Source organism: Rhea americana, unplaced genomic scaffold (genome assembly GCF_003343005.1).
Source record: "Rhea americana isolate MKP2758 unplaced genomic scaffold, rheAme1 scaffold_143, whole genome shotgun sequence".
NCBI lineage: Eukaryota > Metazoa > Chordata > Aves > Rheiformes > Rheidae > Rhea > Rhea americana.
The window spans coordinates 1,724,212-1,740,939 of record NW_028185517.1 but is presented as its reverse complement, the minus strand read 5'-3'; the positions used below and the strand labels follow the sequence as shown (position 1 = coordinate 1,740,939).

The 16,728-nt window shown below is 52.5% G+C and overlaps 2 protein-coding genes across 3 annotated transcripts in view; one reads left to right on the top strand and one right to left on the bottom strand.

Annotated features, from left to right (window-relative positions):
* Window positions 1-16,728, top strand: part of ENO1 (enolase 1) — a 273,184-nt gene that overhangs the window by 243,510 nt on the left and 12,946 nt on the right. The window lies entirely within an intron of this gene.
* CA6 (carbonic anhydrase 6) lies at window positions 174-15,262 on the bottom strand. The gene is given in 12 exon segments (XM_085298905.1): window positions 174-517; window positions 520-774; window positions 1,304-1,402; window positions 1,918-2,041; window positions 3,239-3,294; window positions 3,297-3,346; window positions 3,557-3,666; window positions 4,207-4,302; window positions 4,758-4,901; window positions 8,253-8,437; window positions 12,288-12,449; window positions 15,193-15,262. Coding segments are annotated over 12 exon segments (1,695 nt in total).

Genomic DNA, 16,728 nt, shown 5'->3' with positions numbered 1-16,728 from the left:
TAGAGCGCTAAGTCAATGCCTAGTGAACCTATACAAAGTAGAMGAAGAGATAAGCGATTAATCAAAAAAAATATATATGGCCAAGCTTCCCTTCTCAAGTTTTCCAAGTGTRTTGGATTCCTTTCTTGCCTTTTAGGAAAAAAAAGAAAAAGTGTGTGTGTGTGTGGGGGGGGTCACTCACAACTGGTGTCAGACTCCAGAACCACTCCCCCCAGGAGGGTCTTGGGAGTCTTTCCCCAGGCTATGATATCTCCCTTCGGTTGCCCTGGTCTGCACGATGCAAGTGCCCGAACATCTGCAGAACTGAGAACGTGACTCCACAAGTTCACATGGGTCATCCATCCTGCAAAGCCATTGGAGAAGGTCCTAAGAAGAGTATCTCTGTCTTTCCCCAGGACAAGTGTCCCTCCAGCCTGGGTCACATATCCTTTCTGGATACTCTTGGCCTTACCCACTGCTCCGTTCAGCCATAGATCTGCCATCCCAGACTGGGAGGCCCATGCCGTGCAGTAGTGTACTTGTGGTGCGAAGGGAAGCTGATGAAAYGGCCTCCTATCCACAGCCCCACATCTGTGCCCACAGTCACCACCAGCTCGTTATTCCTCTGTTGGGTGGAGTAGGAGAGAACAGTCTGACTACCGGCCATCTGGGCTTTGGTCCAAAAGCCTAAGGTGAAAGCTTGAAGAGTCGTATCATGGAGGGGCTGAATGTTCACAGAACTCTCGATGTTTCCTGCTGGGAAGTAGAAAGCTGGGAAAGTGCTAGATTTAACACCTGCAAGAACCAAAGAGAGTCAGCTATTGCATTTCCTCCTGTGTCTATAAATCAGACCAACCCCTGCAGAATACACCCATGCCAACTGGCAAGGCTGTGGCAGACTTAGCTGATTTAGCTGCACCTACTGGCATGTGTAGTGCCAACAACAAATGAGCTTGAAATAATAAAAAGTAAGCTCCCTTGCCTAGCTGCTTTGGGAAAATCATGTTTTTTTCCTCCCTCCGTTGTCATCCTGTGTGAAATGGAGACAATGATTTACCCTAGGGGAACTGTGAGATTAAATTCATGACTGCAAAGCTCTGCAGTCTGTGCAAGAGCAGCTAGTTTAGAGCGAGCTAGACCTGATGACCATGTGACTCAGGGAAATTCTCCATCCGGCCCAGACTGGGGACCAAATTCTACTTGCCTGTGTCAGTACCAAACCTGTTAATGACTTAGGGCAGCAGGGCAAGGGCTCTTCACCCTTAGAGGAGGTGGGAGGTAACGTGGAGCTTAACCGGTAGCTCCGTAGATGCATGTTTCTTACCAATCCGGCTCACTCTGTTCAGTAGCTCTTTCTTCACGTCCTGGAGCTGCGCCTGGATTTGCTCCAGCCTGAGCTGGAGTTCCTCGGGATGGCATTGCTCTAGAGCAAGCAGACAGCTGGATTTACTGRAGGTCAGGACCTGCGCATAGCAGGTTTTCTGCTTCATAGCTCGTGACAGATCTGGGGAACACCGTTGTTTTAAAATGGGGTGTCTCACCGCTGTATGGTTCCTGGCTAATAAGCACCGTGCCAGCGCCGTTTCTGCAACGGACGGGGCGCCTCAGCCACGCTGGCACAGGCGGGCTTGAACCTCCTGTTTCTGCGCGGTGTCACGGAGCAGCACCAGTCGTGGGGTGGCTCTGTGAGCACCATCGCAGTGGGAGCAGAGGGCTGGCGTACAGCTTGCAACCACCGGCGCGTCGTAAGATGCCAGGCGTGTTGGCAGGGGCCCAGGGGGCACACGGGCCATCTCCACCCGCTGTGCAGGGACACTGCTACTCCTGGGGATGACGATCTGGAGTTTCCTRGTTTAAGCCATTTCTAGCTTAACCTTTTCCAAACAAATTTCCTGCTGCCTGGCAAAGGCATCAGTCCAGCCTGCTGCCTCCCTTTACCTGGGAYGAGTCTGGCTCTGAAGGAGGCCTCCACCACGCGGGCACGGAGRGGCTGAGCGTGCCGGCAGTCGTTCCGCAAGGTCCTGTTTTGCCAGTCCAGCAAGGTGTTCTCCAGGAGGCTGATCTGTGAGGAACGTAGCCTTATCAGGAAGGGCAGTAAGGTCAAGAACTTTGTCTAAAGGGAGCTAGAACCAGGATCTTGCAGCAGGGAAAGGAATAGAMCAACAGGGCTCTTAGCAGCTAATTCGCGATGATGTTTTGTCTGAAGRAAGTTATTTTAATGCCTGCCTGGTAGTACGCATAATGGAGATTTAGCAATTATTCTGTAGTGTACTGCTTCCCTAAGTGCCTCCTAGCTTTTCTCCTCTCCACTGAAATTTCTTTTCTTTTTTTACTTCTTTTTTTTTTTTTTTTTTTTTTTTGGTCAAATGCAAATACACTGTGGTCCTCCAGTACTAAAACCTCCTCCCTATCTTGTTTTTCACCCGGAAGGAAGGCTTACTGGTGCTTCTGTTTTATCAAGGAAGATGATCACCCTGCAAGACTTATTGGTAAGCTTATTTTACTAGTGTTACTTTGTTCCCTGCTAAAGCTGTCTTCCAGACAAGACAGGCGGAAGGGAAGGGGAATCTGGGGTGKGAGAGCATCTGACTGCTGGCACAGCTGGGGTTACTCCCCAGTGCTCCGGTGCACGGACGCCTTGCGCTCAGCTCGGTCCTCTGCAATGCCCCTGCCCTGCTCTCCTGTCACAGAGCCAAARCCCCTATCAGGCCACTGCTGAAATGATATATTCTAGCTGTGCAATGCAGGTGCAGACAATAAAAAAATCATTTTTCTAATAAGTACTAATTATTCTGTAATTATTTTATTGCTATGAATGGCTCCTTTTTTCTTTATTTTTTGAACTATCTTTTTCTCTATTTATTTTTTTCCCCTATATTTCTTTCTTCTCTTTACCTTTTTCTCAAACACCGTCTTGCAGCAGTTTTGCCTTGTTGACCCTGGCTGGTCTCTCCTTTCTGTAGTGTTTTCAGTATGGCCGAGTTTAACTGAGCAAGGAGCTCTGTTATCACTCACCAGACATCAGCTGAACTCGTGCTGAACAGAAACTGAACCGTACTGTGATCTAGCATCACTGAGTCATTGTGGTTATCTGTAATTCTAGTTTTTTAGGGGTYAAAAACCCCATATGAGAAATATTGCACTAGTTGCTTTGCCAGGCTGTTCCCAAAACCACTGGAGAACAGAAAAGGAAACTTGTAAGGAAGAACGAGTGTGGAGGAAAGAGAAGCTGCTGTGACTGTAAGCAGCGAGTTCGCACCTGAGCGTGCGCCAGTACAGCTGGAGAACCCAGGACGGTCCGGGCCACGCGCTCGAGCAGGGTGGGGGTGCCAGCGAGCCCTGGTGCCCGCAGAGGCGCGAGAGGGTGCTGCGCTCTGCCTGCCGCAGCCGTCCCCCGAGGAAGCAGAGCTGCCGGGCGGGCGCGGGGCCGCGGGGCGTTGCGCGGGCCGGCCGGGCGCTTGGTGGGCTCCGGTCCGGAGGAGCGTGCGCAGGGGTGGCAGCAGGGGCGGGCTGCACGCCGGCCACGCGGCCGCAAGCAGCGCGGCACTGTCCGCGGCGCCAGCGCGGACCTGCGGGCTCTGAGAGCGTCGAGAAGAGAGCGCGCCGTCCCCGGGGCTTACCTGCAAACCTGACTTCGGCCAGTTTGCAAATGAACTCGCTGTAGTAGGCGTTCTCAAGGTGTCCATCCTAAACACAGCATAAAGAGTTGATGATTAAAAAAAAAAAAAAAAGTTAGTGGCCTTCCCGTCCTGCTGTGCATGGCACTGCTCAGYGTGGGAGCCTGAACTGGGAGATGGAGGGAACAAATGCTGCCGTCGGGTCTCCTAGTGGGCTGGACAGTCCTGGGTACGGTAAGGGCTGTACACACACATCTAGGATAAAGTAGTGTAATGAGCTGCGGGGGTTCTTTGTCACCGCTCCTACGCCGCACAGAGCTGAGTGCTCACGTTTGCAAGCGGGAGCAAGGCGCTGCGGCACGGCGGCGGAGCCCAGCTGTCCCTCCCGGTAATCCTCCTCCTGGGGCAGGTCTCCCCGGGCTCTCGAGCAGCGCTGGCCGGGCTCGTGTGGACGCCAGACAGCGCAAGGGAGGAGCAGTCCTGCTGCTGACAGCTCCCTCAGGCTGGCGACAAGCTAGGACGCGCAGACCCCGTACAGGCTGCTTGTGGCTGGACCCGCTCCGAATGCAGCCGYGGTATAAACAGGGGTTGTAGCTGGGGGCGAGCCTACCACGTACAGGAAGGCAAGAGCTGCCAATCCATTCGGCCTGGCTTTCGCGTCTTCAAAGCTCGAGTAGCTGGCAGAGTTGTAGTGGACAACGTGCAGCTGTTGRGGAAGAGACAGGGTCCTTTAGCAAGCGGGGACAGAGAGTGTCACAAGCACCTCGGAGGTCTGGGTACAAACTGAAGGGGGAAGCGTCATCCCAGCTCCTGGTGCTTCTCACAAAGGTCCTCCCAGCCCTTTAGGCCAAATAGGCCTTTAGTTTAAGAGATTTTGTGCCAACCGTGGAGGAACAACTCCATCCTCAGTGGGTATCAGTGCCTCTGCATCAGCTTTYCTTGCAGCTGTGGGTGCCGATGGATGGCAGGCTCGGCCCTTGCAGTGCACGGACCACTTGCACCCATGGGAGCCCTATTTTCCCCCAAGAGCTCCACACTGCTTCCTGCAGGCTTTGTAGGCTGTTGCTTCCAATTCCCCAACTGCCAGACTTGCAAGAGAGCAAGCGAAGCCTCCCTGCAGCCCGCCGTGCAGGAGAAGAGCGCCTCCGCCCGAGCAGGTACCTCTGCGAAGTATCTCATCCCGTCYGCGGTGTGCTCCGAGCCGCTCGTCTCCAGGTCCAGCCCGCCCCAATGCAGGTGCGTCTGCACGGCTGTGTAGAGGCCTGGAAGCCCCCTGGAGACGCGCAGGGTGGGTGGCAAATCGATCTGGACCGAAAAGCAGGGTGAGGCTAGCACCGGGAGCAGGCAGGCTGGCTCCTGCGGCTGTGCGCGCAGCGGCAGCGCGCTCTGCCAACACGGCTCGTGGCTGGGACGGCCCTGCTCGAGGGGGGGTAAATCCGGTATGCAAGGCGAGCCCCTGAAGCTGAACGCTGGGTGTGTACTTAAAATCTTTCCTGACCTCAGGCTTGTTCGCCACAAAGGAGAGAGGCCAGACCCGGCAGAGATGACTAGGCACTAGCTGTGTCTGCAGATGTCTTTGCAGCTGGGCAGCTCCAGGTTTTTCCTTAGGCACTAATAGAAGTGTTTTAATGCTCATCTCTTTCGCAGTACACTGCATCTTGCCGGGCTCTGCACAGATTCATTAACATCTTTATTTCCAGTAAAGAAAAGGCGGTAGAACTTGAAAAAGCGACTGGCCTCATCTAACCTGTCACCATAATTTTCAGCGTTCTGGAAACTGCATCGTCTAGGGAGAGGCATGCTGGGCCAGAACCCTGTAAATCTGCAAAGACTACATTAGTGCTTGGAGGATTGGTAGAGACAAATCTCTTTGCTTCTCTTTGCCAAGGAGTATTCACAAAGGGACTATGAAACATTTGTCTTCCTGCTACTGTACTGCCACAAATCATATATTATGTTAATATACATGCCAAACCTAAGACTGAAAATAGAGAATTGCCTCATCCTGATGATAGCCAGAGCACATTATAAAAAAAGCAAGTATTTTATCAAAATGTAATAGTGTATTATTTATCAGTCATAGTTTGTGTTTGTKAGGAGAGAATTTCTAAACTATTAAAGAATTTATAAACTATTTACAGGCAGATAAGATGAAAATGTGTTTCTTTGTAACACYGCAAAGAATCTAGAGTGGGAAATAAACATCTACCTTGCTTCTTATGTCGATCCCTGCTGACTGCCTTCCATAATGAGGGTTATTTACCTCCCCAAGCACCTAATTATGGCTTCTAGTTTCTGCAATACACAGCCACATAGGGCAGTTGCGAGTTTATGGGAAGGTTAAGGCTTCTGTAAGGTGGTTTGTGAAAATACTTTGAAAGCCTAGAGATAACTAACAGCCCAGTTTGCAAGTACTTTCCACCTGGTATGTCTGTGCAAAGCCGGTGGAAAGCCTTGTTGTTGTGGGCTGGAAGGTTTTGCCAGGCAGCGGGAAGTCAGCCTGGATTCCCGAATGCGCATCTGACTGCGACTGTGCCTTCCTCCTCCKGGCATTTCTGCTCTCACTTGCACTGCTGTACGTCTCTTCTCCCTCTGAGGTCTCCTCAGCCTCTTCTGGTGTAACCCAGTGGAAGATTTCCCTTGAGAGATATTGTTCCATCCCACTGAATCCAGCCTGACTTCCCAGGAGCGGTGGATAAGGACTGTCATTTTGCCACTGTGCTTTAGTAAAATTCCCTGGGTTAGCAAATCACTGTTTTGGTGTTAACAAGAGAGCAGGAAAATACACACGTGCAGTCAGAGACCTGAAATCTAAACCTGCAGGAATTAATTTGTAGGCAGTCAGGGTAGCAATGCTGTCATGAGACCTTCTGACTGAACGTTGAGCTYGCACGGGAGATAAACAGGAGCACTTAGTCATTATGATTTTTGGAAATACAATCACAACAGTCTTTCTCTGAAGATAGTGTGTCTTTCATCACTTCATTTTCTCACTCCATATTTCTTTCTCTCTCTGTAACAGGGAGGAAGAAAGGGCTGTCATGCGGGATTAGAGGGCTACCAGGCTCCTTATGTTCCAGACACTTTCTAGATGAAACCCCAGCAGCTATCAGGCCGTGCTTCTCTCGCTGCTCATCTGCAGTCCAACAGCATTATCCCAATAGCACTGGCTGATGAATTATTTAGGCAATGAATTACAGACTGCAGCAGGAGAATGCAGGAACTCCTACATGATTAGACTTGCCTTGAGAGTCTGAGTGGTCAAAAGCAAGACTTTTAACTCACTCTGTGCTTCAGCTTSCCTTCCGGAGAGCTGAAATACCAATCCTTTAACTGTAAGGGAGGGATTCTTCTCTGTCCTGTACCTGGTGTCACTACATCTAACCAAACATTGGGTGCGAACTTGGTAGTGAACCACAGTTCTCCAGTTCTGTTGCTTCTAGTTTTTACTATTATTGCATAGGGGCAAAAGATGCGTAGAGGAGTCAGTATGCCCCACATATTGCTCATTATTATACTGCTCCAGTCTACAGATGCACTGAAAGAAAAAGCCAAACTATTGTCCTCTGTCTGCCTTTTATTCCTTTTTAATGTCTAACAGAGAAAATATATTACAGAAATGTAATTGCCCCTTCTTTCCCTAATTTGTATATGTGTTTCTGGAAGGCTTTTCTATGTGATTGGGGAAAACAGCAAAACTGGGAGAACAGAACAAAGTGAGATGAGACAAAACAAAGTGAAGTGACCTCAGAAAAAGGACACTGTCTGTGAACAGCATTGCAGTCGGTTAAAATCAATGATCTATTCCTGCAGTGTCGCCAGCTTGACATCCTCGTGGGTCATCTGCTCAGCTGGGGAAGAGACAACTTCCTTCTACTACGGCAATGCCTGGCTCCCTTAACCTGTTTCAGCCTGCCCCTTGCCTGCCCGCAGAAGGTTCGCGATAGTGCTCCAGCTACGGCAGAGCGCCGAGATGAATACGCAGGAGGTGTCCCTTATCCTCTACGTACTGGGAAAACACGGACCTGTACTCTGAGTCTCCTGTAAGCTCCAAACAGGGTAACGCCTGCAGGCTACGGTGCTCAGCTGAAACCTCCAGGGGATACACCACAGCCCAATTTATGCTGTCACAGTCAAGAGTTTCTTCCACCGAGAGTCCTAGCAGGAAAGTTCTCTCTCTCCTCTGTTGATGAGGCTGCAGGACTCAGCCTGGTAAGATGTACACAAACCTGAAGTCAAAGAGGTGCAGATAAAAACCTTGGGTTTTAGGAAAGGCCTATCGTTAATGACCTCTGCATTTCAAAAACGTAAAGCTTTTGCTATGCTGCTGATGACCTATTCACATGCACGGCTGGCTGCCAGCATCCTCTGTTGTCATGGAAACGGTGGGTGGTGAGGCCCTGGATGCTGGGCATGCAGCAGTCTGTGCATGTGGGGACCCTCGCGTGACTTGGGGCTGCGGACGCCTCCAAATCCTGAAATAGTGGGGAAGCACCGGCTGCCTTGTGCATTAGAGCTTCCCCTTTCYGCTGCAAAGGCGATCGACACCGCCYGAGCTGYGTGCCCCGATTTCTGCTTCGGGCYGCTCCTTCCTCAGCAGCCGTGTCTCAGCCTCCTCCTCCTCCTTTGGGCAGGCGTCTGGGGGGTGCCCCCCACCTTACCTGAATGACCGTTGTTGGTCACGGTGAGGCTCCCCTGCAAGGGCCCGTTGTGACCGCTCAGCTCCAGCTGGGGTAAGGGAGGGTTGTAGGTCACTTTCTTCTTCTGGATGCCAACTGGAGATTGGTGCTTGCCAGCACAGCCAGCAAAGTGCTTTGCCCAGWGCTCTTCATCCAGCTCTCCTTCGGCGTGGAGGAGAAGCAGACAGGGTTATTGCAGCACGGTGGGAGCTGCTGCTAGCGCAGGAGTCTGAAAAGTCTCCTCACTTACCAGCAAATCATGTCAGTCTGGTTATTGTAACGCCAGGAGAGGCAGCAATAAAAGGTTGCTCTGCCTTCCCTGGAGTGAAAATGTGCGTTATTTTGTCTGCAAGACAACAGTGCTGCAACACAAGAAACCTGCATTGCAGTAATAGCCCATTAATAGCAGGAGACTGAACCTCTGCTGAAGGAGAAGCAGTGTTTACACAGAAATTGGGATCTAAATACTCCCCAGCTGAGAAATCAGGTTCTTTAGCAATGCAAGCAGTGAATAGGACCAGGGCACAGCCAGAAAGTCTCTGAGGGGGGAAGAACTGTGAGTGAATTATCTATTCTTAATTACAGAGAGAGTTACCAAAAGAAGAATAGAGGRCAAATGATTTAAATAAGTGGTATTTACTTAAACAAGTGAAATTAAAATAAAAAGCTCTTGTATGTCATCTGGGCTAGRGGTGGGTGGTCTAGTGTGACTTTGATGTCCTGGGCGAGTGTTTATTAACAAAAAACTCMCTTTCTCCTGAGCACAGCGCTGTGCCTCTTCCTGGACTCCCCTTTTACACCTGGCAAGTGGTGATGAAATGGTTCATTGCTTTTGCAAGCTAGATGTTGGAGGTCCCAATTCAGGAGTCAGTCAGCTGCTCTGAGCTCTTGATACCACTTCAGCTCTCAGACTTAATAGCCCATTAAAGTTGAATATTAGCTCATGCTAAGTGCTCATAACAGCTCTTTTTCCTGTTAGTGTCATTAGCTCAGACGCAAACTTCTGACACTGAGCTGAGAACTACAGGCTCTCGGTCTGCTTGCATGTGCTCTTTGTCTCTCCAAGTGCTTAATATTAAAACCCTCCTGGCTTATCTATGGAGGAAGGGAATATCTAGGAGGCCTGGCATGCTGGATCCTGCCCTTCCTCCTGTGGCTGTAAGCCCCTTAGCCCTAACTTCAGTCTTTCCCGTAGAGGTCTGGGTGAYGCTGAGCTAATAACAAGTGCTTTCCTTCAAGGATGCAGACCTTTCACGGGAATTGGCACTCCCCACACTGCTTTMTTTCAGGCTAAGTAGAGCTTTGACGCCATCTCCGTCGCGGCTGTGACTGACCATCAATACAGAAACATTTTCCTCTTTCTTCAGTCCGCTCCCCCCAGCTCTCCCCCCAGATTACAATATACTGATAAATGTCAGAGYTGTGGCTGCCTGGGACAAGCGAAGTTAGGGCTAAGGCAAGAAGCTGCAAGCAACTGTTGAACTCTGACTGCAAATCCAGCTGAGACGGTTTGGAAGAAGCGATTGTTTTAAAAAGAAAAGGGTGTAAAGCTAGCTCATCATCTTTCTAATGCTCAAGTGAGCCCACAGCTGGGGGTTTGTTACTGTTTGCTAGTTATTTTCTTTTCGTTTCATTTAAGCTCGCAGATATTTGTTTCCTGGTGTTGAATAAATGCGGGGGGCTGAGGTGATGCAGACGGCCTGGCCAAGAGAGAGGTACATCCTGTACATCTTCAGGAGCTTGATTTCCCTAAAAATTTGGTCCAAACGAATAATTGCCTAAGGTCCAGTAAAAGTCATTTGGCAGAGAAGGGAAGAGACCTTTGATCTTCGCCTGCCCTTTTGTGTCCTACTCCTACGCAAATGCCATTCCCTTCGAAAACGCTTCCCCCTTCTCTCGCCCACCCGAACGGAAGGACACACCGACCCAGCACTGACGTCCCTTTCTGACCAGCAGTGCCTCCCAACCAGAAAAGCCTGGGTTTCGTAACAAAAGCGAAGCAGAAACCTACCCTGGGAACAGGATTTTCACCTGGAAGTGAGAAGAGCTTTTGCCTCCACCAAATGCAGTACAGTTTTGCTATTGATTTTAGGTGACAGGCAGCAATATCAAACATTTGGCAAGACAGCTCACATGAGCGAAATCTCAGCGCTTGTGTTTGCAATATCCCTACCCCTTGCAATAACATTTCCAATAATTATTTCAGCAATAATGTACGTAATAACAGCAGCGCAGCAATGACAGCCACAGGCAAGTTACAGCCTTCATGTAAACTCAGCTTTCTAGCACTGGACTGTGCTGAAGGCCAGAAGCAGTTTTGTATTCTTGATTTTATTCTTTGTGAGCAAATTGTTATTATTAAAAGGCTTTTTTCTGGTTTGCTGTTTTGTGCAGTGTGTATTTAATGTTTGGGAACTGCTGTAATATTGAGTTAATTAACCAAATATGTATTTTCCCCCCATGCTCTAAAGAAGTCATTTATTCTGACAGCTGCACTGAACTGTGTAAGAACTAAACTAATCAAACATGCCCTGCAATGCACTTCATAATCCTTGTGTATCCAGTTGGGTAAATACGGCCTGAAATYAGCTGAGGGAGAAATTTCAGGATTTATACCTGTTTACACTCCAGGATTGCACACAGCAGCATGTGGGGTGCAAACAAGGGTCGAGAACAGGTGGTCACTTCTGCACCAGAGCATCCCCCCGACACCCCGACTGCAGCGCAGAAAGGGTCTCAGTGGAGCTTATTTAGAAACAAGCCGTTTCCTTCGCCTGTGCCTTATTGACCAGCCAGCCCAGGCTGCACAAAATTCTGAAACAAAGCCCATTTGAGAGTGCCCTGAGGCCGGGACGTAGAGGTGAATTAATTTCACATGGAGCTTTTTCTGACATGCTAAAACTGTGAGATTTCACTGGACATCAGCAGGAGCTACGGGTGCTCAGCACACCCGAAAAGCATGTCTCCGTTACTTCAAGTTAGTTGCCCCAGATTAGTGACTACMCTGGAAAACAGCAATCTGAGGAGCAGATTTACTAAGGGAACTTAAGAAGTAGYATCATCTCCTAAGTGCCATGGTCCTTATTCGCCTGGTCCACGTGTAGCTCGTGGATAAAATCAAAGTGATGGTGGCACAAAGCGTGCTCAGCACTCACTCTTGCACTCCCGTTCAGCATTCGCTGGCCACTCTGTGGCCCCTGCAAACAGCCATYAGAGCTCCAGGTTCACGACACGTATTTGGTGTCTTCTGCACATAGGACATCACTTTAGGCAAGAAGACACAGGAAAAGTTTCCCTGGAAGCACCATTCTAGCCCGCATAACTTAATAAGATACTTGTTTTTGAGATACAGCATAACAATAATTTTATTTATACTCCTTAAATGTATTTGAATACTAAATTTCCATCTACAAGCTGATTGATATGGAAGGAGCCTTTCCCCTGCACAAAATATTACATACTTCAGCGCTACACGAGCAGTTTCTTGCAAGTTCGTGCATGGAGTTAGAGCCCTTTTTTAGAGCAGCTGTGTTCTGGGCTTGACTGTTGGACTAATCATATTTTTTGCTACCTCAATATATTTGCTAGAGRGACAAGTCAACTTGGTTCCTAGGAACTCCTACTGTCACGGTAGGACCAGTGCTTGAAGTAAACTTGTGTTTTAATTTCAGGTGAAGTTTGGGTCTATCAGGCTTCGCTTTGAAAGTGTCTCTGCACCCAAGGTTTGCCGGGGGGAAATCCAGCCTCAGGGCTCGTAGGCACGGATATTCCGGGCAGGCGTTGTGTGCAAGGGCAGGCTGCTTGCACACWGATCTGCTCACACCCACGTCAGCTCCCCCTTCGCAGGCTACCGTCGGAAATCCGCCTTTTATCCTCAGCGCTGGCTTCTGTGCGCTTCACTGTTATCTCTGGGCTTTTCCCCGGCTCTCCACCTTCTTTTAAATCCTGCTTCTCCCAGGCTTTTCCGTCCGTCCTAGCTGGGCTAACGCTGGTGCAGGCCTGGCTTTCAGACCCAGGCTGCGTATCCGCAGCCACGTTAAAGCTGTGCCGTTGCCCCGGAGCAGCCGGCTCAACACCGCYGCGCTCCCATCAGCCAGGACTCGGAAGGGCTTTTTCCGCCTCCACCGGCCCCGCGGGCGTTCGCTCAGCGGCGGCCGCGACAGCTGCATCAGGCCTGCGGGCGCCGGACCGGGCAGGGGCCGTTGGACGGACGGGCAGATCGCCCCGCGGCCGGCTACCGGCTCTTCGCACGCGAGGCTGCTGAAACGCCGGCGCCAGGCTGCACGGACAAAAGCGTGCAGAGCCTGCGCGTCTACGAGAGGCAAAAAGCAGCCTGTTCTGGTGCTTCGCGGGTAAAGCCCGTCGTGCTGCGCGGGCTGAAACTGGACCCTTCTGTCCAACAGCTCCTGCCAGGTTTCGGCATCTTCCTTCCAAAACTGGCCCCCACCTCTCTGAAATTTGTTGCCATGCTGCTGCTGCTTCTTTTTCTTTTTATTTATTTATTTTTTGATTTTCCTGGCTTTCAACTGCATACACAACCTGCAGAAGTCAGTGCAGACAAGCGCTGGAATTATTTCTCTGGCTCACACAGCCCCTGTGGGCCTTGTTCCTCTAACGTAACGTTGTGATATGCTTGGCTAGATTCGCTTTTTACCACTGTAAATCCAGAGCTGTGTATCGATTCCACTGCAGCATTTTGGTAGTAATAGCCTGTGATGCAGGGGAGGTTTGCATCAGGGATGCCAACAGCAGAACGTGTCTGCCGTAGACCAGAGCGAATTTCTGCTCGCAGTCTGACAGCTCTCAGCGTTAGGTACCTGCAGTTCACCAGCAGCCAAAATTTCCCTTTGCTCAGTTTCGGCCGGTTWCTCTTAGCTGCAGGAACACTGGAGCTGCTGCAGGAATAATTCAGGGGCAGGACAGCTTGGCAGAGCATGCAAATACGGGCCCACCTTCCGGGACGCTGCTGGCGCTGTCTCGCGCGCGCCCGCGGCTCCTTCCGCAGAGCGGTGCCTGTTATCGCTCCTCGCWGCGTGATGCGTCCCAGCGCAGGCTCGCTGCTCGGTCCCTCTGGGAGTCCTCGCTCACCGTGCCAAACCCGAGCCCCTCCGCAGGCAAGCGCCCTTCGCAGAAGGAGCAGCAGCCTGGCCCGCTGCCGCCTGAGCACTTTGCCCCTCCTGCCTCAGCTGCGGCGTGCGTTGAGCAGCTGTGACATCCAGTGGCCAAACACARCAGGGTCTGCGCTGGTCCCGAAGCCTTCGCACAGGCTGCGATCGCCCCGGGCGTCCCGGGTGCGGGCGCTCTCCCCTCCGAGGGCGCCCGGGAAGTGGGGAGCGTGGYGCCGGGGTCCCTGGAGCCAGAGGGACCGTGGCCGGGGCCGGGAAAGCTGGGGGAAGGCGGGGAGGGAGCACAGACCGGGGCTCGGGTTCAGAGGCGCAGTGTGGGACCCGCGGAGCAGGGCCGCCCCGAGAGACGTGAGCATGTGTCTGTTCCTAACGGAAGACAGAAACGCGCCAGGAGCTGCTCTTAGAGGCCCGTGCTCAYGGGCAGGAGCAGCAGCAGCTCTAAGATCTTTGCCAGAGGTCCAGTCCCAGCATTTAGTGCATCCGGTGCCCTGCAGACGCTGCTCCACCCCGTGCCGTGCTGGAGCACGCGCCGGGCGAGCTGAGCACGGGCTGCGGGGCATTTGCTCAGACAGCTCCGGTCTGGCCTCGGGCTTAGCCCGGGGAGAGCAAAACGGCAGAGAAGATGCCCAGGGGCGTTAAGGCGGGACGCAGAGACTCCCAGATCCRCCTCACCAAGCCAGGAGCAGCGGGCGGAGGCAGGAGCAGACCTGGCTGCAGCCACCCCTGCTCCCGGGCTCGTCGCCCGCGAGGGCAGCAGCTGCTCAGAGCGATTCCCATGGGAACGAGGTTGATTTTTGAGGCAGGAGGACAGCATGGAGGAAATTTAAATCCCTCCCATCTGTGCCATACCTGCTCCCTGGCAGGAGAATCCTGCTTGCTAACCCATGCTCATTGCACGCTCGTTAAGAAAGCAAATGAGTCATTTCTGGCTTTGCCCAAACTGTTTCCCACACTTCCATTCTGAAAAATCCAAAATAGCAAAYATGATTCCTTAGCARTTAATCAGTTCATAGCCCCGAATTTCTCTTTATAGCAGAATGTAYGTCAAAGTCAGAAGGAGAGAGCTGYGCAGTGAGGGTCTGAATACCCCGAGAGGCAGCGCGAGGCTTCCACGTCGGCCCCGCAACGGGCTTTACTTAATGCTTTTTGTCGTGGCTGGGATGAGCAGCCATTGCCTTCRGCCGCACAGGTCTCACAGTTAATAGCCAGCTGGATTAAAAGCTTTTAGCTTTACTGCAAACCCTTGACAACCTTGTCAGATCGTTAGCTGCCGGGAAATGCACTCTTTACTCTTTGGTATTAGCACACGGCTTTGTGCGTTGTTTCGTTTCCAAATAACTCTCCACCAGCACCTGAAAATCGTCGTGGCAGGTTTGTAGGTGGATTAGCATATACAGCAGTTAAAAACGAGTGTGTGTTACTCCCTTCCCTATTCCAGCTACCCTACCTGTGTTTTTTGGTTACTGTGGTTGTTGTGTGGTAATATGCTCTTATAAATGAGGCATATTCAAAGTATTCTGCCTGGTACACGTGTGCTCCTATGTCTTCCTACACGCGCACGCAGCAGATGGGAGGTCCACGAGCTGCACCTATCCGCTACGCTGCGCCCTCAACTAACTTAACTTGGTGCCACAACCGGGAGTTTGCTGCAACCGCTGCAATCGCCGAGAAGACCCAGCGCAGGCCGGGCTCTTCCCCGGGATGCTGCRGCCGTCGCAGCAAGGGCGCTTTCCGCCTGGCTGTTGAACGCCGGGGCTGGGGGCTTCCAGCTCCTCTCCAGGATTGCAYCACCTTTAAAACGCCGGGGGCAGACCGGGCGGTCGAGGGCGAAGGTGGAAGCTGGAAGCATGAAGGACGACATTGGGTCTGTCGCTTGAGGCTGTTTCACTGTCCCTGTGCCCCAGCCTGTGGTGTTCAACCAAACCGAGCCGGGCTGCAAGGCCCACGCATGACGGAAARGGGGGGCAGAGGGGACAGAGACGGTGGCAAAGTCGGGGAGAYGGTTTTGGCGTCCCAGAAGAAAACATTTTAAATATTCATTTAATACTGATGCCAGAAGCAGCATTAGTCCGCCTGTGCTGCCTCTCCGCAGCCCGGCACCTAGTAATGTCCGAGCCCGCGGCACGGCAAGGAGCAGGGATCAGCCCGTGCTGCGAGAGCTGACCCCCCTCCCCAGCCGCCCCAGCTGTAAAGGAAAAGCAGGGCCCAGGCGGGTACCGCTGCAAGCAGGGAGCAAGTCACAAGCACTGTGCTCCTGCTTGTGCAAGGGAAAGGCATTTTCACTGCAAAAAGCATAGGAGGGTGCGTGCCCCTTGGGGAGAGCTGTTCCCCCAAGCTCTGCTCCCGGTGTCTGCCCTATTAGCCATGCAACTCCTCCCTGAGGAAAAAAAATGTATTATTTTGAAAGAGTACACCGAGTATTTGATTAACAGATGCCGACAGAAACTCTTGCCAGCTAGATATCCCATGGCCTTAGGGATGCTCTGCTTTTGTTTTTGCTTTGGAAGAAGAGAGAAAAGAAAAAAAGTCGGGCAGGACACATGACTGAGCAGTGGTATTTTTAATATCAGCTCTGACTTTTATTTTAATATGCATGGTACAACACAGTTTGGAAAAAAAATCTGCTGAGCCAGGAAAAATTATCCCAGCCGGTGAGGGGAGCCAGCTCCGGTCACGGATGCCTGCCCAGTGCCGGCCCCGTTCCGGAGCCCCGGTGCGGCGGTGGCGGCGGCGGCACGCGGCCGGCGGGTCGATGCTGCCGGCCGGCACGGTGCAACCAAGCACTACCCGTGCGCTGGGGTACGCGGCTGTGGGGGAGCCGGGTTTCCTCCCGGCGGGCAGCTCGGCCCCCTTGCCCTGACCTGTGCTGCCTTTCGAGCTCGTCCGGGGGGGACGGTCCCGGGACGAGCGGCGGGGCAGCGCAGCCGCCCGGGCGCAGCACGAGCGTAACTCGCTTGGCAAGCGACCAGGCGGCCCTGCACGGCGTGGTCCGAGGGGCTGGGCACCCGCAGCCCCCGCGGCCCCGGGCCGGGGTCACGGACCTCCCTGGCAGCCGGTGACGGCGCAGGAGGCCGGAGCAGCCACGGGGGAGACGACCGACTGCAGGAATCGGGGGGGAGCCGGTCTCGCCCCAGCGGGAAGGACTCGCGCGAGCGATCACGCGCGGGCTGAACAGCGTGGCGAGTGATCGCCGGCGCCCCCAGGAAAAGCCGCGCATGGCTTCCCAGGGACGGAGACTCCGCGTGGCTCGACGGCCACCACGCCTGTGCAGCGCTGCGCTGCCCAGCGCCCGTCCTGCCGGTCAGCCTGCCGCCTTCCCATCCCTTT